Source organism: Cetorhinus maximus, chromosome 14 (assembly GCF_964194155.1).
Source record: "Cetorhinus maximus chromosome 14, sCetMax3.hap1.1, whole genome shotgun sequence".
NCBI classification, from domain to species: Eukaryota; Metazoa; Chordata; class Chondrichthyes; order Lamniformes; family Cetorhinidae; genus Cetorhinus; species Cetorhinus maximus.
Window position 1 is genome coordinate 92,170,619 of NC_135892.1, and position 20,973 is coordinate 92,191,591.

The 20,973-nt window shown below is 42.8% G+C and overlaps 1 protein-coding gene across 4 annotated transcripts in view; it reads left to right on the top strand.

The window, feature by feature from the left end:
* Positions 1-20,973, top strand: part of LOC144689829 (CAP-Gly domain-containing linker protein 4-like) — a 350,052-nt gene that overhangs the window by 280,382 nt on the left and 48,697 nt on the right. For all 4 annotated transcript variants that reach the window (XM_078557236.1, XM_078557237.1, XM_078557238.1 and 1 more), the window contains one exon: positions 4,004-4,068. In XM_078557236.1, the coding sequence (XP_078413362.1) occupies positions 4,004-4,068 (65 nt within the window). The remainder of the gene's footprint in view (positions 1-4,003; positions 4,069-20,973) is intronic.

Consider the following 20,973-nt stretch of genomic DNA (forward strand, 5'->3'; position numbering starts at 1 on the left):
TTTTACTCAGTTTTTCCTTTACCTGTAGTGTATAAAACTCAACTTCTGTCTGTTACCCTACTCTTTTTGCTTATTTTCAAACTACCGTAAAATTCCTGCTATTCGGCACTCCACCCATCGGAATTCTCTAGTAATCAGAATTCTGGAGTCGTGTGTGTTTTTTGACTGTAGATATCAAACTTGCTGGTAGCTGTTATTGGCGGCATGTCCATGCTCCAGTCACAGCCTCCCACTATTTTGTAGCACCGTGTTCCCTTGGCACCGCACACTAAATTTGTGTGCCCCTGCAACTCTCACACGAGATCTCAACACCTACATGATCACCCTGGAGCTTTCTGGATGGATGAAAATGCAGAACTCACCTTACATCTTAGTTAACTGACATATATGATTAACCGGCATCTCCCACTCCAGGAACATGCCATAGATCAGAAATTTTCCAATATTACCTATACCACCTTTTCCACCCGAGCCGCTTTCCCCCACTTACTAGTTTAAAGTCCTTGTGGCCACCCTTTTAATCTTTCTACTAGGACCATGATCCCACCCCAATTCAAGTGGAGCCAGTCCCGACAATACAGTTTCTTCCTGTCTCTGTACTGGTGCCAGTGATCCATGAAATGGAACCTTTCTTTCCTACACTACTCCTCCAACCATGTGTCCACCTCCCTAATCTGCTTATCCCATGAAGTTTGCATGTGGCTTGAGTAATAGTCCAGGGATTATATCCCTTGAGGCCCTTTCTTTTTATTTAGCCCCTAGTTCCTGGTAATCTCAACAGGATCTCTTGCCTACATTTTCCTATGTTCCCAACATTGACCATAACATCTAGATCCCTGTTCTTCCTCTCCAATATCCTTTCCAGGTGGTTCAACATGTCCCTCACTCTGTCACCAGGTAGGCAACAAACCATGTGGGACACTTGACCCTGCCTACAAAGGAGTCCAGCTGACCACCGAATTATTGAATCACCTGCATCTACCACATTAGGCTTTCCATCTCCTCCTTTCCCTAGCCCCCTGCTCCATGGTCTGCATTCTGGTTGACCTTTCAACAGCCTGTATCCTTATCATCATAGGTAATAAATACATTGTACCTGTTGTTTAGGGTCATTTTCTGTGGTTGTGTGGTTCCTCATTTTCTATATTACCCTGCAGTGTCAATCTGGTATCTCACCAGTTAATGTGTAGTTTGTACCATGAACGTACAGCTGTCCAGATTGTAACTCACTAAAATGCTGCAAGCTAATTTGCTGTTGATCAGTCCACCAGAGAACTCTCATTAAGCTCTTTATTGATGCTTCAGTCTGACATTATGACGTACAATGTCTCCTTGTTCCCTACTCATAAGCCTATAAAGCTGTGAAAATCTATGGAATAATTAACAGAGTAGATTGCAATTACAGGATTAATATCAGAAAATTGATGCTAATCATGGTGGGTCTGACAACATTGATTTGTTGGTGAATCTGACTGTGGCTGTGTTGCTGTGATAATTTGCAATGCAGTTTGAGAATATTAGTAGAAAAGTGCACAATAAAAACCTTGCCGTAAGAGAAATTGTAACCTGATTCACCAAAATCTGGGGGAGAAAGCTGGGCATTTTTAGGCATTACAGGACATTGGGGACCATTTTACATAAAATGCTGTTGGAGGAAATTGCTAAGAACGCAAAATTATCTTGAAGGTGATGATTATAATTCCATCAACACTGAAAGAGTGCTTTTTTAATTAGTTGATGTTTATACATTCTTCTGGGGGCTATTATGATTCATTTACATTATCTTTGAATCTTTTTATAAGAAATGAAGAGTCATAGATGATTCCTTATTGCTTAAAAGTGTATTAACCCTTTCCTCCTGCACAGCATTTGAAAAATAGACTTCCAGGATGACCTTAAAGTGCACTTGCATCACCAGGAAATGCTGGTTTGACTGAGTGTACTGACTACAGGATGTATGCTGCATCCTGGGCCAACAAATTTGGGAAGGACACTCTGATGCGTCATACATTCATATTGCCCAGAAGGAAACCATTTGGCTGTTTGTGTCTGTACTGGACCTTTGAAAGAGCTGTTCAATTAGTTTCAGTCCCCTGCCCTTTGGTCATAGTATCTGCAAAGAACCCAATGTCTGGTTTCATGTGTGGGCCTTGAACAGATAATTACACAAGAGTCTTTACAAATGTGGCATACGGTGGATTTCCCACTATATCGGACAAGATGCAAATGAATTTTTAGGCTGTTGTTTTATAAAGTTTTTTTAAAGGCCCTTCCAACTGCAGGTCACAATCTGTAACCTCATGGCCCAGCATATCCCCCACTTTACCATTACCATCAAGCCGGGGGCTCAACCCTGGTTCAATGAAAAGTGCAGTAGCGCATGTCAAGAGCAGCACCGGGCATACCTAAAAATGAGGTGTCAACCTGGTGAAGCTACAACGCAGGATTAGAGCATAAGCAGCATGCAATAGACAGAGCTAAGCGATCCCACAACCAACTGATCAGATTTAAGCTCTGCAGTCCTGCCACATCCAATTGTGAATGATGGTGGGCAATTAAACAACTAAAGGGAGGAGGAGGCTCCACAAGTATCCCCATCCTCAATGATGGGGGAGCTCAGCACATCAGTGCAAAAGAGAAGGCTGAAGCATTTGCAACCATCTTCAGCCAGAAGTGAAGAGTGGATGATCCATCTCGGCCTCCCCCTGAGGTCCCCAGCATCATAGATGCCAGTCTTCAGCCAATTCAATTCACTCCATGTGATATCAAGAAAAAGCTGAAGGCACCAGAAACTGCAAAGACTATGAGCCCTGACAACATTCCAGCAATAGCACTGAAGACTTGTGCTCCAGAACTAGTGTACTCCTAGCCAAGCTGTTCCAGTACGGCTCCAACACTGGCATCTACCCGACAATGTGGAAAATTGTTCAGATATGTCCTGTACACAAAGAGCAGGACAAATCAAAACCAGTCAATTACCATCCCATCAGTCTACACTCAATCATCAGCACAGTGATGGGAGGTGTTGTCAAGTGGCACTTACTCAGAAATACCCTGCTCACTGATGCTCAGTTTGGGTTCCATCAGGGCCACTCAGCTCCTGACCTTATTAAATCCTTAGTCCAAACACGGACAAAAGAGCTGAGCTGAAGAGGTGAGGTGAGAGTGACTGCCCTTGACATCAAGGCAGCATTTGACTGAATGGGGCATCAAGGAGCCCTAGAAAAACTGGAGTCAATGTGCATTAGGGGAAAACTCTCCACTGGTTGAAGTCATACCTAGCACGATGGAAGATGGTTGTGGTTGTTGGAGGTCAATCGTTCTCAGTTCCAAGACATCACTGCAGGAGTTCCTCAGGGTAGTGTGTTATGCCCAACTATCTTCAGCTGCTTCATCAATGACCCTTCCTCCATCATAAAGTCAGAAGTGGGGATGTTTGCACAATGTTCAGCACCATTCGCAACTCCTCAGATACTGAAGCAGTCCATGTCCATATGCAGCAAGACCTGTACAACATTCAGGCTTGGGCTGATAAGTGGCAAGTTATGTTTGCGCCACACAAGTGCCAGGCAATGATCATCTCCAACAAGAAAGAATCCAACCATCACCCCTTGACATTCAATGGCATTACCATCACTGAATTCCCCAAACACCCTAGGGTTACCTTTGACCAGAAACTGAACTGGTTGAGCCATGTAAAGACTGTGGCTACAAGAGCAGGTCAGAGTCTAGGAATTCTGCAGCGAGTAGCCATCTGCTTCAGGTCTTACTTGAAGATAGTGAAGGGTCTAAAACCAATCTGAATCCATCAGAGCTGAAGTAAAAGTGCTTTCTTGACCTTTACTACTCCGTTAGCATCCAAATCGGAGAGCTGAGAAGATGAAAATCAACATTTTAATACTAAATTTCTCGAGTAGATGCACTTTAAAATGTAAACAAAATATACATTTCAATTAATCTTATCATCTTCTTGCATCTAAACTGTACTTGTTTCTGCCCGTAGGGTGACAGAAGCGCTGGATTCCTTCTCAGATATTCCAACCAGTAAACTCAATCGATCATTTATAGGTAGGTAATTCATTTGTAGTATTTATTACGTGATTACTGTGATTTCTAGGGTAGTACATCACTTTTGCCACAATGCTATACTTCAAATTATTGAGGTGTGCAATGTGACCTAATCAGTCATTATTTTTAAAGAATGTAATATGAAACACAATTAGTTAATAATGTTTAAAAATTATTAAAATATATTAATCTTACCATTGGAATAAGTACAATTTGTTGATCTGTTCATACTGAACAACTCAACAATGATAGATAAATGCATTGCACTCAATTGCGATTCTGGCCAAGGCTCAAATAATTCCTGCATAGTCAACCTTGCAAAGTCCAACATCTAAGGACTGGTGTGTACATTAGGAGAGCTGTCCCACTGACTAGTTATAACAGCCAGACAGTCATATATTTAGGCCAACATCCTAGGCTTCTCCATTGTCATTCCTTGTCACCAACTCTGGAAATGTCCTGTCCTACTTAGACCCTTCAAGGGTGGGCCATACAATAGGGTGGGCTTGGCCCTGAGAATCTTCAACAATGACTACAAACCCCATGAAGTTTCATGCCTTCATGTGAAATAATGCCAATGAAATTTACTCATTACCACATACCTCACTCCCATTAATTGTTGAAGCAGTACTTCCCCATGCTGAGCACCAGTTGATGATAGCAAAACTAAGAACATTGGGTCAGTGGAGAAATAGTCCAGTGTATGATAATAACTGACACACTGGAAGATGACTGTAGTTATCAAATGCCAATCACTGCAGGCTCTATAGTGTTATGCTTTATTCACAAATCCTGTAATAATGGAGCAACCTATGCTAGCGTACACCTGAATTTTTCGTTCGTCGGGCACGTGTGATCAGCGGGCCTGGAAGCGGATGGGAAATGGGCCTCTGGCCTTGATCAGCCCCCACCACAATTTCATGCTGGCTGGCCAATTAACAGCCAGCCAGCATGAAACGTCTGCTGAGAAATGCTCAGCGCTGCCGAGATGGGGGCAGGAAGAGGGCGGGCACTGACCTAACTGAGGATGCGGGTGAGCGCTTGTAGTGAGCTCCCTGAATACCCCAGGGAGCTGCAGACCTGCACAGAATAAAGGAAACGACAAAAATGCTGCAAAATATGTCCATGCACCACAATCAAGTACCTGAAAGCGCATCTCATAAAAAAAAGTCCCCAGATATCTATTTTTATTTTATTTCCCCACGGAGATTTCATCCCGCCCTGGATCGAGGTTTGAGCAAAAATGTGAATGCCGCCTTTGAGAATGGCCCATCCGCCAACCACAAATGTGGACGGGCCACATAAAATCGCTGTAATTGCATCGTTAGTGGGCTTAATTGTCAGCAGATGCAGATCTGATTGCTGCGCATGCCCGCTGAGCGAAATATCACGTGAGTGAGCGATGACATGGGACACTTGCCCGACATCATCTTGCGCTATTTCACGTCAGTGGGACGTAAAATTCTGGCCCAGGACCTGAATAACATTGGCGTACAATGTTTGTGCCACATAAGTGCCTGGCAATGACCATGTGTAGCATGGCAGCAATTCGCCAAACTTACTTCACCACCCTCTCCAGCTCCATGATCTTTACTTCCAGAAGCATGATCTCTACTTTGAGAAGCATGAGCAGCAATATCATGGAAACAGCATTATCTGTATGTCACCCTCCAAGTCAAATGCCCATCTTAATTTGGACGCATGCAGTTGTACCTTCAATGGATCAAATTCCAAGATTTTCTACACAATCCATAGGAACTGCAATGATTCAAGGAAATTGCCCACCACAAGCTCCTCAGGGCTTTGCTCCCATTTCAAGCACAAATTTTTAAAAAATACTTGGCGTAAATTTTCTTTGAACCTGGGTGTAATGCATAGGAAAAAAATGACCCCATAAAAACCTAGTATCGTTGCTTCTTATAGATGCTTAAAGGATTTAGGATGCTAGGATATTGAAAGGGCTAAACAGATTACTTTTCAATTCATTTCACTGCACTTGAAAGTTTCTGTAAAGGCTATAGTGGTAGTCCTAGTACTGGGCAATCTGTTCAATTTATGCTCTAATTTCCCAGTAGAGAAAGGGAAGATACTATATGGAATACCATAATATTTAGCATGTTTGGAGGAGTTATAAATTATTTAACAAGTGACATCTCAAACCAGCCCAGCCTACTGGACAGACATAGGCTGCCATCACCTGGGCTTGAAAGAGGCCGGATGTGATTAAAGTTCCCACTTTTATTTTGAGAATTATTAATTAAGGAATAGAGAGTCAGATATCCAAGTTTGCTGGCCGCAAGTTAAATGGCACAGTAAATAATGTAGATAAGAGCAGAATGTTGCAATAGGACATTGATAGATTAATTGAGTGACAAAATTATGCAGATGGACTTAAATGTGGGGAAATATGAGGTTATCCACTTGGAATCTAAGGAAGATAGATCATCATATTTTCTAAATGATGAGAAGTTAGGAATGTGGAGAAGCAGAGATTTAGGAATCCAAGCACATAAATCACTTAAGGCTAGTAGATAGGTACAAAACGTAATTTAAAGAGGCTAATGGGATGTTGACTTTTATTTCAAGGGGACAGGAATACAAAGGGGTGCAAGTTATGTAACAGTTATATAAATCTCTTGATAGACCCCATTTGGAGTACTGCGTTCAGTTCTGGGCAGCACACCTCAGAAAGGGTAGATCGCAGTACAGATTCACCAGAATGATACCAGGGCTCAAAGGGTTAAATTATGAGGATAGCTGCATAGACTAGGCTTGTATTGACTTGAGTATAGAAGATTAAGGGGTAATTTAATTGAGGTATTTAAGATGGAGTTGATGGGGAGGGTGGGGGTGGGGGGGGGATTGGGGGGTGGGGGAAATGCGGGGAGTCCCGAACAGGAGGGCATGACCTTAAAATCAGAACTAGGCTATTCGGAGTAATGTTAGAAAGCAATTCTTCATACAGGGAGTCGTGAAAATAGGCAACTCACTCCTCCAAAAGCTGTTGAGCCTAATTCAATTGAAAATTGCAGAACTGAGATTTTTGTTAGACAATGGTATTATGGGTTATGGAGCCAATGTGGGCTAATGAAGTTCAGATACAGATCAGACATGATCTAATTGAATGGCAGAATGGGCTCAAGGGCTGACTGATCTACTCCTGTTCCTATGTTCCTGAGAATGGATGAAAGGGAGAGAAGCCATCCTAAAAGATAAAAGCTCCAATTTATCCATATCATCTGAAACAACTGTTCGGGCAGCAGAGAGCACCTAACAGGGGGTCAAAATAAAATTTTTGAGGGCTCTTTTTTAGATTTTCTCAGGCGATTTTTGATTTTTGGGGGCTACATTTTGACTTTTGGGGGCTACATCTTGGTTTTTAAGGGCTCCTTTTTTGTTCTCATTAGCTCCCTTATTATGTGATACAGTCACACAACATTACCTTCTGTATTTGTTGTTTGATTGTACAGAACTTGAGTATTGATGAAAAAAGAGACATTTTGTCAAAGCTTTTTGTCTTGCACTCATCAGGACAATTCGCAAGAATACAATGTAAGAGAAACCAACAAATTTATACTGTATGAGACGAGAGTGCTGATTGGTTGGCAAGTGGACTTTGATTGGTAGAGGCATTGCCATGGGACTATAGCATGGCGATCGAGACCCACCACCATTGCGTGAGTCAGTACCATTGAACTTATGAACTTGGCAGCTCATGCAGTTGAGTTCAGTTTTAACTACACAATATATGCCCAAATAGATGGTGTTGCCATGGGATCCCCTCTAGGCCCAGCTCTCGCAAACACCTTTGTGGGGTTCCATGAGAAATGTGTCTTCAATAGAATGACACCTAACCTTCTACCCCTTGTGTATTTCCAATATGTGGATGATATGTTTGCTATATTTAAATCCACAGCTGCATGTAATAATTTCCTTACATGTTTTAATGGGCCCCATCCTGCGCTCAAATTCATCTTTGAAATAGAGCAGTCAAATTAACTCCTCTTCCTTGACGTACTAGTTGAGAAATCTGCCCACGGGTTCTCTACCACTGTCTACCGCAAGCCTATTGTCACTGGTCAATATACACATTGGGATTCTTACAGTTCCACGCGCCATAAGATTGGCCTTATCAACAACCTTGTAAGTAAGGCCTGAGCCATTTGCTCACCATGCAAACTTGATGCTGAAATAGGGCGCATCAAAGGCATCCTGCAAGATAATAGCTACCCTGATCGGACCGTTTCACGCTGTATACCGCGCAAACTCATGAAAGGGACTAAGGCCATTTTTGGTCCTGAAAAGTGCCCAGTCTAGCTCCCGATTACTCATGTAGGGCAAAGTATCTCAAAAGTTTGAGCAACAGGTGAAGCTAATTGTTTCACATTGCTACCATGCAGTAGCAACACAAGTGGTATTTGCCACTAACAAGATGCTCCCTTCAAGCCAAAAAGATGTTTTGCCTATAACACAAACGAGTAATGTGGTATATGAATTTCAGCACCAGTGAGATTCTAGGTATGTAGGCCGTACCTGCCAGAAACTGGTGGATCATATCAAACAGCATGTCCCTTTCGTTATTCACAACAGATGAGATTCAGACCGTACCCAACCAGCCTGTGCTTGCAAAGCTCAAAACAAGGTGTCCAACATTAGATGTGATTCTGCGATTGGGCAACATTTGCCAAATAGTGTGATGGAATACTCTCCACTTGCCAGGATGAGTGCAGCTCCAACAAAACAAGAAGCTTGACACCATCCAGGACAAAGCAGCCCACTTGATTGGCACCCCATCCACAAACATTCACTCACTCCACCACTGATGCAGAGTGGCAGCAGTGTGTACCATCTACAAGATGCACTGCAGGAACTCACCAGGCCCCCTTAGACAGCACCTTCCAAACCCACAACCACTACCATCTAGAAGGACAAGGGCAGCAGACACATGGGAACACCACCACCTAGAAGTTCTCCTCCAATCACTCACCATCCTGACTTGGAAGTATCTCACTGTTCCTTCACTGCGCTGGGTCAAAACCCTGGAACACCTTCCCTAACAGCACTGTGGGTGTACCTAGACCACAGGGACTGCAGCGGTTCAAGAAGGCATCTCACCATCACCTTCTGAAGGGCAATTAGGGATAGGCAATAAATGCTGGCCTAGCCAGTAATGCCCACATCCCATGAATGAATTTAGAATGTCTATTTTTCAGCAATACTCAAGTTCTGTATTTGCACTGAATTCTTTTAGGGTTTCCATTATTTGTTTGATAAGGTAGCACAAGTACCAAGGACTCTATGTGAGAAGTTTATATTTAAATTGGAATCTGTGAGCAAGGTTCTATAAACTTTTGTTTTTGTTAATTTATTTTAAATACACTAAGTCCCTGTTTTAAATCACTCCAATTTAACGTCACAGATATAACAAGGCAAGCATGTGTTCTTAGTGTCGGGATTTCTGTTTTAGCGTTGTTTTGCACCAGGCTGACGTAACGTGTGATACCCAAAGGCACCATTTTGGAGTGGCCTCTCCTGCTCACTGACCCTCCTACTCACTACCTCTCCAGTGCCCCAAACATCTCGCTTGCCGATTCTGCTGCCCATTCAGCTCCTTTCCTGCTCGTCAGACCTTCCAGCTCACTGACCCACTCGCTCATCAACCCTCCTGTGAGTCTCTTCCCTCCCTGACTCTCCCACTCACAGCTCCTCTTGCTCCTTTGCTCGCTCTCTCCTAGTCACCACCCCTGTCCTAAGCCTTTGCTCACGGTGAATTTGGGAGAGGGAAGCAGCATGTGGGAGAGGTGGGAAGTGCGAGATTGGGGGAGTAGGATGGGCAGCGAGTGGGAGGGTCGGGGAGCTAGAGGGTTGGGGAGCAGGATGGGCAGTGAGCAGACGGATCAGCGAGCGGGATGGGCGGTGAGCAGGGGGGTCAGCGAGCAGGGGAGTCAGCGAGTGGGATGGGCAGCGAGAAGGGGGTTTGGCAAGCATGATGGGCAATAAGCTGGGGGTCGGTGAGCAGGATGAGCAATGAGTAGGGGTGTCGGTGAATTGGATGGGCTACGAGTAGGGGTGTCAGGGAATGGGATGGGCTACGAGCTAGGGTGTCGGCGAGCGGGATGGGCAATGAACAGGGTGTGTCGGCAAGGGGGATGGGCAACAAGCAGGCGGGTCGGCGAGCAGGATGGGCGGTGAGCAGGGGGCTCAGCAATTGGGATGGGCAGTGAGCAGACACATCGGCGAGCAGGATGGGCGGCAAGCAGGGGGGATCAGCGAGCAGGGGGTCGGCAAGCACGATGGGCTACAAGCAGGGGCATCGGCGAGCGGGATGGGCAATGAGCAGGGGGTGTCGGCGAGCGGGATGGGCAGTGAGCAGGTGGGGTCGGCGAGCAGGATGGGCAGCGAGCAGGGGGGTCGGTGACTGGGATGGGCAGCGAGCGGGATGGACAGCGAGCGGGATGGACAGCGAGCAGGAGAGGTGGTGAGCAGGAGCATTAGGGAGCAGGAAGATCAGCAAGCAAGAGAGGAGGTAAGTAGAAAGAGTGAGTGTATTTCTTAACTTTTAAAATAAAATAAATGTAAAAATATTATTTAATTTACAAATGAAGGTATTTAGGAATACACAGTATTTCAACATTCAGGGTATTATGTTTCAATTTTTTTTGATGAGAAAGGTTCTGTAAGATCTAACTACAGCTTTTGCATTGGTCATAATGGGAAAATCTGATTTAAAGTTGCTCTTTTCAGGACCGCAACTACAACGTTTAGTGAGGAATTACTGTAAATCTCCCATACTGTTTCCAAAATGAAAATTCTAAGTCGCTAGGGTAAGGTAACTTATTGGCAATGAGTCTCATATCTCCAGCCCCTTTTAAAAATTGTTTGCAAACTGCTAGCATTCTCCAGCATTCCTTGATTTTGTTCTGCCAATTTCAAGTTTCTTTCCCCTCAATGCTTCTATTTAAAGTGAGTGTTGAAGAACACGCCAAGTTATTGACTTCCTATGGTCCAACTGTGTAACAGAGGAAATACACACAAATCAATGCAGCATCAAGCTAACCATCAGATGACAGATGGTTTAATTCATATATACTTCATATTTCAGTGATTTTTCCAAACTAATGCACCATTCAGACTTTAGTGAGACATAGACTGGATGGACCAAAAGAACATTAAATGTGGTTCTTCGTACCCACATTAAAAATAAAGGACGGGTGTTTTATTCTCAAATGGAGCTGGTTGACTTTATTCATTTTTAATGAAACCAAAAACAAAAGGAATTCAAATAGAACATAGCTCTAAGTGATCATAAAGCTACCATTTGGATATTAACAAGTCAATATCAACTTTTTCACTTTTTACAAAAGCTTTAATGTTCACATCACAGAATCATAGAATTTTAATGGCGCAGAAGGAGGCCTTCCGGCCCATTGTGTCTGCACTGGCTCTCCAAATGAGCATCATGACCTGGTGCCATTGCCCTGCCTCTTCCCTGTACCCCTGCACACTGTTTCTATTCAAATAATCATCTAATGCCCTCTTGAATGCCTCGATTGTACCTGCCTCCACCACACTTGCAGGCAGTGCATTCCAGACCCGAACCACTTGTTGTGTGAAAAAGTTCTTTCTCACATTACATTTAATTTTTTTGCAAAACACTTTAAATCTGTGCCCTCTCATTCTTGATCCTTTTATGAGCTGGAACAGCTTCTCCTTATCTACTCTGTCTAGCCCCCACATGATTTTGAACATCTCTATCAAATCTCCTCTTAGCCTTCTCTCCAAGAAGAACAGTTACAACCTCTCCAATCTATCTTTGTAACTGAAGTTTCTCATCCCTGGAACCATTCTTGTAAACTCTTCTGCACACTCTCCAATGTGTTCACATCTTCTCTATAATGTGGCGCCCAGAACTGTACACAATACTCCAGCTGATGTCTAACGAGTGTCTTATGTAAATTCAGCATAACCTCCTTGCTCTTGTACTTTATGTCCCTATTAATAAAGCCCAGGATACTATATGCTTTATCAACAGCTCTCTCCACCTGTCCTGCCACCTTCAATGATCTGTGCACATATATACCCAGATCTTTCTGCTCCTGCACCCCTTTAAAATTTCACCCCTTGTCTGCCCATGTTCTCCCTACCAAAATGCATCACCTCACACTTCTCCACATTGAACTTCAACTGCCACCTATCTGCCCACTCCACTAGCTTGTCTATGTCCTTTTGAAGTTCTACATTGTCCCCCTCGTAATTTACAACACTCCCAAACTTCATATCAACCATAAACTTAGAAATTGTCCCCTGCACACCAAGATCCAGATCATTAATATATATCAGAAAAAGCAAGGGCCCCAATACCAACCCCTGGGGAACTCCACTACAAACCTTCCTCCAGCCCAAAAAATATCCATTGACCATTACCCTCTGCCTCCTATTTTTCAGCCAATTTTGTATCCACGTTGCTACTGTCCCTTTTATTCCATAAGCAATAACTTTTCTCAGGAGTCTGTTCAAAGAAATTTTTTGTGGGATGCAAAAAACATTCCAGTAATAGTTATAAATCAAGAGGTGGAAAGGAGAGAGGAACTTGGTGAAATTAGAATCACTAGGGAAGCGGTACCAAGCAAACGGATGGAGCTGCGGGCTGACAAGTATCCGGGTCCAGTTGGGCTTAATCCATGGGTTTTAAAAGAGGTGGTTTATGAGGTAGTAGATGTGTTGGTGTTTCCAAAATTCCTAGATTCTGAAAAGGTTCCATCAGACTGGAAAGTAGCAAATATAACTCTTCTGTTCAAGAAAGGAGGGAGGCAGAAAACAGAAAACTAAAGGCCAGTTAGCTTGATGTCTGTCATGGGAAAGGAGCTAGAATCAATCATTAAAGAGGTTATAACTGGGCACTTAGAAAAACTCAAGGTAATCGGGAAGAGTCAGCATGGTTTTGTGAAAGGGAAATCATGTTTAGCCAATTTATTGGAGTTCTTTGAAGGGGTAATGTGCTGTGGATAAAGAGGAGCATGTAGACATACTGTACTTGGATTTCCAGAAGGCATTTGATAAGGTGCCTCATCAAAGGTTATTGCGGAAAGTAAAAACTCATGGTGTAGGGGGTAACATATTAGCATGAATAGAAGATTGGCTGGCTGGCAGAAAACAGAGTATGCATAAATGGGCCTTTGTCTAATTGGCGGGATGTGACGAGTGGAGCCTTGCAGAGGTCTGTGCTGGGGCCTCAATTTTACAATTTACATCAATGACTTAGATAAGGGGAGCGAAGGCATGGTAGCTAAATTTACAGATAACAAAAAGATAAGTAGGAAAGTATGTTGTGAAGAAGACATAAGGAATTTGCAGACGGATATAAATAGATTGAGGGAATGGGCAAAAATCTGGCAGATGGAGTATAACGTGGGAAAAAGTGAAGTTGTCCACTTTGGTAATAAGAATAAAAACGTAGAATATTATTTAAACGGAGAACAACTGCAGAATTCCAAGGTGCAGAGGGATCTAGGTGATCTTGTGCATGACTCACGAAAAGTTAGTGTGCAGGTAGAGCATGTAATCCAGAAGGCTAATGGAATGCTACACTTTAGTACGAAAGGAATTGAACGTAAAAGTAAGGATGTTATGCTTCAGTTATACAGGGAATTGATGAGACCACATTTCAAATTCTGTGTACAGTTTTGGTCTCCTTGTTTAAGGAAGGATGTAAATGCATTGGAGGCGGTTCAGAGGAGATTTACTAGATTGATACCTGGAATAAGTGGGTTGTTTATAAGGATAGGTAAGACAAGCTGGGCTTATTTCCACTGGAGTTTAGAAGAGTGAGGAGTGACTTGATTGAAGTATATAAAATCCTGAATAGTCTTGACAAGATGGACATGGAAAGGATCTTTCCTCTTGTGGGTGAGTCCAGAACTAGGGGGCACTGTTTTAAAATTAGGAGTTGCCCGTTCAGGACAGAGATGAAGAGGAATCTTTTCTCTGAGGGTTGTTTGAAACTCTCTGCCTAAGAAGATGGTGGAGGCTGGATTATTGAATATTTTTAAGGCAGAGGTAGATAAATTCTTGTTTAGCAAGGGAATCAAAGATTATCGGGGGTAGATGGGAATGAGGAACTTGAAGCACAAACAGATCAGCCATGATCTTATTGAATGGTGGAGCAGGCTTGAGGGGCCAAATGGTCTACTTCTGCTCCTATTTCGTATGTTCACATGCTCGTAAAGTTTTTCTGTGCAGCCACCACACTGCGATTTCAACTCCATCCAAAGCTTTGACTCTGTTGTGGCCTGACTAAAACATTGAGGGTCATCTCATGCCATGTAGGATGATCTAAGACTGTTCACCATGTCATACCTGCACTTAATCTTGCTGCCATTTAGAGCACTATGTAGTTTGGAAGGAACCACTGCTGCACCCCATGTTGTGTGTGCTATGTGATATAAAGGCAGCAAATGTTTGTAAGGGATTGCGCAAACACATTGTGGGTTCATTTATTAAGAACAGGCATGTAAACATATATACATGAGTAGAAAGCTTGAGGACATCATCAGGGCTATGTGTGCCATGTTCTGATCCAGGCCAAAGTAAAACTAAAGCTGAATCACGTGACACACTTCCCTTAAAGTGATGGCATGCTGCCATCCCTTCAAGGCATATTATAACAGGAGTAGCTCCTCACAGATTTTGTCTCTTCCACACTTGCTGCTCTTCCAATCAAACTCTGCATTATTCTCCCACTCTCAATGAGACACCTGCGCTGCAATTGTTCAGCCCTGTTTGGACTATGGAGAAGCTATAATTTAGGGTAATATATATGGGAGCGACCTTTCTGGAACTTTTAGCCTGCATCTTTGATTTTTCACTGGCAATTTGAGATTTCAAGGGCAGATTTGCCTGCCACCCCCATGTATTTTGAACACTAGCATCTAAGCTTAAACCTGAGATTACCCAAGGATGGACTGAGAGAATTGTATAACCAACTATTCGAAGACCTAATAAATACTGCTCTATGTCTAGAGGTCAAAATGGCAGTACAATTTGATTGTAGCTGGCCTCTTCCAGTGTACAACTCACAATCTGAGCAGCATAAGCCAATTCATTGGTGCAAGAGCCAGGTCACAAATATTAGTTTTAACAGCTTTACACTTAGCATAACGTGACAGAAAAACCTACACAAGAGAGTGCATCTCAAATGTAAGGTTAATAGTGCTTGGAGTGTAGCTCAAGAGATTGGAGTTTAAAAACTAATCTTTTTGTTGATCTGTTCACTCTTGAATTTAAAATGGTCTACGTTTAAAAGAGCCTTACAATGTAATGTGTTAGTGTTCACTTCTCAAGCAATTATCCAGAACATGCTTGATTGATCTAACTGCTCAGTCATTCAGCTTTATAACACTTTGGGTGGATGTGTCTGTAGCAATTAACACTGATTACTTGCATTAACGAGTATGAAATATTTTGTTTGTATTGGACAATGCACAGATAAAAGAAGAATTTGTGTACTTTGGTGAATAAATGATTGAACATATGCTGTGAAAACCTTAAATGGGACTTGCTTTGAACCAGAGTTTTTAACATAGTATTAATGACAAAAATAATTTGATTTTGAAAATTGTGCAGGTAACTTATGCATATTCAACTAATTAACAATTTGGTGATTTTCTTTGCAATATACTATCTATCTTTTTTGTTATCAATTACTTTTATATGTATTCTTTGATTTCTTTGCATGTTTAGACCATCTCCCAGTGGGGGGAAAATGCACAGCCTTCCTTATCAACATTCATTTCACAGGATGATGTTTGAAAGGATAGCCTATTTTTCTATTTGATGCACGTTTTGTGACTGAGCCAAATTGACAATGATTTATTGCGCTGTTAGAGTGCATTAGGTATTCTTAACACTGGACTGCATAGCCAAATAATGGAAGAATGTTGATAAAAATGCCTCGAGTTTCTTTGAATTAAATTAGACTTAATGGAGATGGCTGTGCTGAAAAAGTTTAGTTTAATTTAAGCTTGATATTTTTCTTTAATTTGTTCAGCAATATTTCATGGACACTTTGAACTTTAATTATAGTGTCTTTCCTTTGTTTACATTTATAATGAGAGCCAGAACAACTGGAATTTATATGGTGCTGCTCACATAAGGTAATATCTCAGAAGTATTTAATTGGAAGAAGAACGTCAGAGCAAGGACAGGAAATTAAGAAGGGAACCAAAAGTATTGCAGAAGAGAGATTTTTAAAAGTGTTCTGCAGAAGGAAGAAGCTCAGATCATGGATGTTTAATACTCGTGACAGTAAAGATTGAACTGTCAGAGTTTTGAATTATGGCATGAATAGGACCCCAACTGCTATTTTAGGTAGGAACTTATCTGAGCCTGAAGTTAAGTAAGGCTGTTAATGTGCAGGAAGGGGTTTTAAGATGGTGCATGTAAGTAATTGCTATGAGGGAAGCTGGATAGCTGTAGTGCAGGATGCCAAGTTAGAGATGGCCTTAACCAGAGTACAGTGTGAAAGCCTAATTATCAATGTGTTGCTTTATGATGGTGAAATGTGCTGGGGACCAGGACGGGGCAGGAAGCAAAAGAAAGACTGCCTAGTGTATTATGCTCTGAGCCCTGTTGACGTCTTCGAACCTTTCCCTGCACTATTCTGTAGCATAATATTATTTAAATATTTTTAAGGTAGAGGTAGATAGATTATTGGTCAGCAAGGGGGTGAAAGGTTATTGGAGGTAGGTGGGAATGTGAAGTTAAGGTTAAATCAGGTCAGCCATGATCTTATTGAATGGCGGAGCAGGCTCAGAGGGCCAAGTGACCTACTGCTGCTCCTAGTACGTATGTTCATTTGTATATTTATAAGTCCTAGTTCTAGTGCAGCCTCTTCCCAAGTGGCACAAGTTACCTATTTGGATGGTTTGATGGCTCCCACACCCAGCAGTCTCTCCCTTTGATTTTATCAGGAAGAGCTTGGAGATATGCATCAATGAATCTGTGTTCTTCTGCACTTGTGCTATGCCATTCTGCCCTTTGAGCCTAGATGATGCCTGTACATACATAATTCAGCATAATAAAAATATTGCTAAGACCTGGTGAAGCTACAACACAGGGCTACATGTATTCTAATCAGAGGAAACAGCATGTGATAGACAAAACTAAGCAATTTCACAACCAATGGATCAGATTCAAGCTCTGCAATCCTGCCACATCCAGTCATGAATGGTCATGGACAATTAAACAACTAACCAGAGGAGGAAGCTTCATAAATATCCCCAATTTCAATGATGGAGTGCAAAAGACAAGCCTGAAGCATTTGTAATCATCTTCAGCCTAAAGTGTCAAATGGATGATCTATTTTCCCTGCCTCCTGAGGTCCCCAGCAGCACTGAGTGCAACAAAGCTATGGGCCCTTACAGCATCCCAGCTGTTGTATAAAAACTTGTGCTCCAGAATTAGCTGTACCACTAGCCATTCAGCAACAGTGCAGCACTGGCATCTACCTGACAATGTGGGAAATTGCTCAGGTGTGTACTGTCCACAAAAAGCAGGACAAATCCAATCTGGGCCAATTATCGTCCCTGTTATGTTTTACCATGGGGTCACTTTGCTCACGAACCGGCTGCACACTTCTCTGTTGACAGGTGAGTCAATTACAATATACGGCAGACACAGACCAATATGAAATACCTACTATTTATTTACAGAAACAACAGAACACTAACATGATGTGTGCTTCTCCAACCAGACCCTACACTAGACTAACATTAACATGATAGCCCGCGCTACACAGCTATTGGGTGTTACAGTCACATGGTCAATCTGCTCACATTCTTTTAAAGGTGTACTACACCTCAGATTACCACATCTCTCCCCCTTTACTTGAAAGTACATTTTACAATATATTAACTATTTACAAAAATTAACTATTTACAAATTCAGTCTCTCAGGAGGCTCTTTTAAACGTGTCGACCATCGTAGTTCTACGACTTCAGATGGTTTATCTGAGGCCTCCTTCTCAGGAGTTATCTGACCAAAAGGCTCCCCAGTAGGAACCTGTAAGTTTGCCTCTTCGACTCTCTCAGGCTCAACAGGTTCTACAGGTACTTCCAAAGCAAGAGGAGTTCCTTCTACCTGTGATGTAGACTCCAATGGGAATGTTTGGCGCACCTTTTCTCATGGATCTGTTTCCCTTTTCCTGAGGTAATCTACATGTCCCCTGATTATCCGACCTTCAACCAATATATGGTAGGACAGGGGTCCTGTCACTGCACTGACTTCACCTGATAGCCATTTGGGCCCATCTCCAAAGTTCTTTGCAAAATCTGCTTCTCCTACAGTGAAGTTTCATGACTGTGGTAATTGTGTTCATTTTTCTGGGCCTCCTGACTTCTCTCTACCCTCTTCCCTAAATTTGGCCTTATGAGGCTTAACTGTGTCCTGAGACGTCTCTTCATTAATAACTCTGCAGGGGCAATACCGGTTGTTGTATGTGGCATAGTCCTATAGCTGAGCAGGAAGCATGATAACTTCGTTGCTATAGAGTCCCCCTCTATTTTTTACATTCCAGCCTTGAAGGTCTGGACTGCCCGCTTGACCAACCCATTAGATGCAAGGTGGTATGGTGAGGTCTTGACATGTGTTATGCCATTGAGAGTTGTAGATCTTTGGAATTCTCTGCTAGTGAATGCCATTCCATTATCTGACACTATTATCTCTGGTAAACCATGTATCACGAAACTCTGATGCAATCTGTCTATGGTGGCGGCAGATGTGGGTAATCGCACCTTGTATACATCCATCCATTTGGAGTGAACTTCAATAAGTAAGAGGAACATTGTGCCCAAAAAAGGCCCCACATAGTCAACGTGGAGGCGGACCCATGGCCTTACTGGCCATCTCATGGATGCAGTGGAGCAGAATGAGGCAATTTCTGCACCTTTTGGCATTGCATGCAGCTCTTGACCATGTTTTCAATTTCAGTGTCCATCCCTGGCCACCATAAGTAGCTGCGCGCCAACATTTTTATTCTGGAAACACCGGGGTGACCGCTAAGCAATTCTATCAATAATGGTTGTCTTCCTCTGGGTGGCACAATGACTCTTGCTCCCACAGTAAGATGCCATCCTGGCAGGTGAGCTTGTATCTCCTGTTAAAATATGGCTTCATTTCGTCTGACTTTGGTTCATTAGACCATCCCTGCAAGACTTGTTCCCTGATGTGAGACAAAACTAGATTGCAGTCTGTCGATTTTCTGATCTGTTTGGCATTCACTGGTGATGAATCCAAGAAGTTTAATAACCAAATGAGTTCTTGAGGGATGGGGACGTTCACATTGCTGTCCTTCAGAGGTAATTGGCTCAGCGCGTCAGCATTGGCAATCTGGCTTCCCGGCCAGTGGATAAAAGTATATTCGTAAGCAGCTAGAATCAGTGCCCACCTTTGGATGCGTGCCGAGACGATTTGGGGTATTGCCTTATCTTCCCCAAACAAGCTTAGTAGTGGCTTGTGGTCGGATATGATGGTGAAGTGGCGACCATGAATGTATTGGTGGAATTTCTTAATGCCAAATGCAATGGATAAGCCTTCTTTCTCTATTTGTGAGTATCTTCGTTCTGCCGCACTGAGTATTCTTGAGACGTAGCCAATGGCCATTTGGATCCATCCCCCAATAGGTGGTTGAGTACTGCCCCTACTCTGTAGGGGCATGTTAAAATCAATTCTTTCTTTGGGTCGAAATATACCAACAGGGCCGATGAATGTAGTAACTGCTTTACTGCCATAAAAGCCTGTTGTTGTGGGGCTTGCCAAATTCACCTGTGGGTTTTCTTGAGTAACCCCTATAATGGAGCCAGTACTGTCGACAAATTTGGGAGAAAATGACCGTAGCAGTTAACCATTTTCAAGAAGGACTTGTGGCATTTTTCGGGGCTGGCGCCTCACGAATAGCTCTCACCTTGTCTTCTACTGAATGAAGACCCTGTGAGTTGACCCTATGACCCAGGTAAATCACTTCTTTTGCTTGGAAGATACATTTTTCACTTTTCAAGCATATTCCGGCTTGTGAGAAATGTTTCAATTCCTCTTCCAAGTTAGCCAGGTGTTCTTCATCAGTTAGTCCTGTTACTAAGACATCATCGAGATAAACTCCAAAGGGTAACCTGGTGTACTGGTATAACCCCCTTTGTGTGTTGATAGTCACAAAACCCCGAGAGGCTTTTTCCAGCTCGACTTGCTGGTGAGCGTGGCTCATGTCAAGTTTCATATATGTGGCTCCCCCTGTCAGTTTGGAGTACAATTCATCAATTTTTGTATAGGGTGCCTATCAAATCTGGCTACTTTGTTAACGGTCAACTTGTAGTCCCTGCAAACTCACACACTCTGGTCAGGCTTTGGTACTGGAACTATGGGCGCTGCCCATTCGGAAAATTGTACAGGTTGTAAGACTCTCAACCTTTCCAGCCTGCCCAATTCAATATCCACTTTTTCTCGTAAAGCATAGGGACTGGCCTCACCTTCTAATACCTGGGGGTTCCTCTGGGATGCACGTGGATTTTAGTAGATCTCGAGCTCTTCCCTGAACACGGGCATATTTCTGTAATAATTCTTGCAGATCTTTCATTCTGAGTTGAAAAATCTCAGTCCACTCCAACTTTATTTCCTTAAGCCAGTTCTGACCAAGTAGAGTGAGACCCTCCCCGGCTACCACTATCAGGGGTAGGTTAGCTGACTGGCTAATATTCGTATTGTACTGGAACCTTGCATATACCCTTTACTCTTATGTTTTCACCGGTATATGTTTTTAGTCTGGCATCTGGGTTTTCCAGTTTTAGTGAATGGCTTCCTCCATCCAGATACTTAAACGTGTGTTCCCCTATGATTGTCATGGATGCACCTGTATCC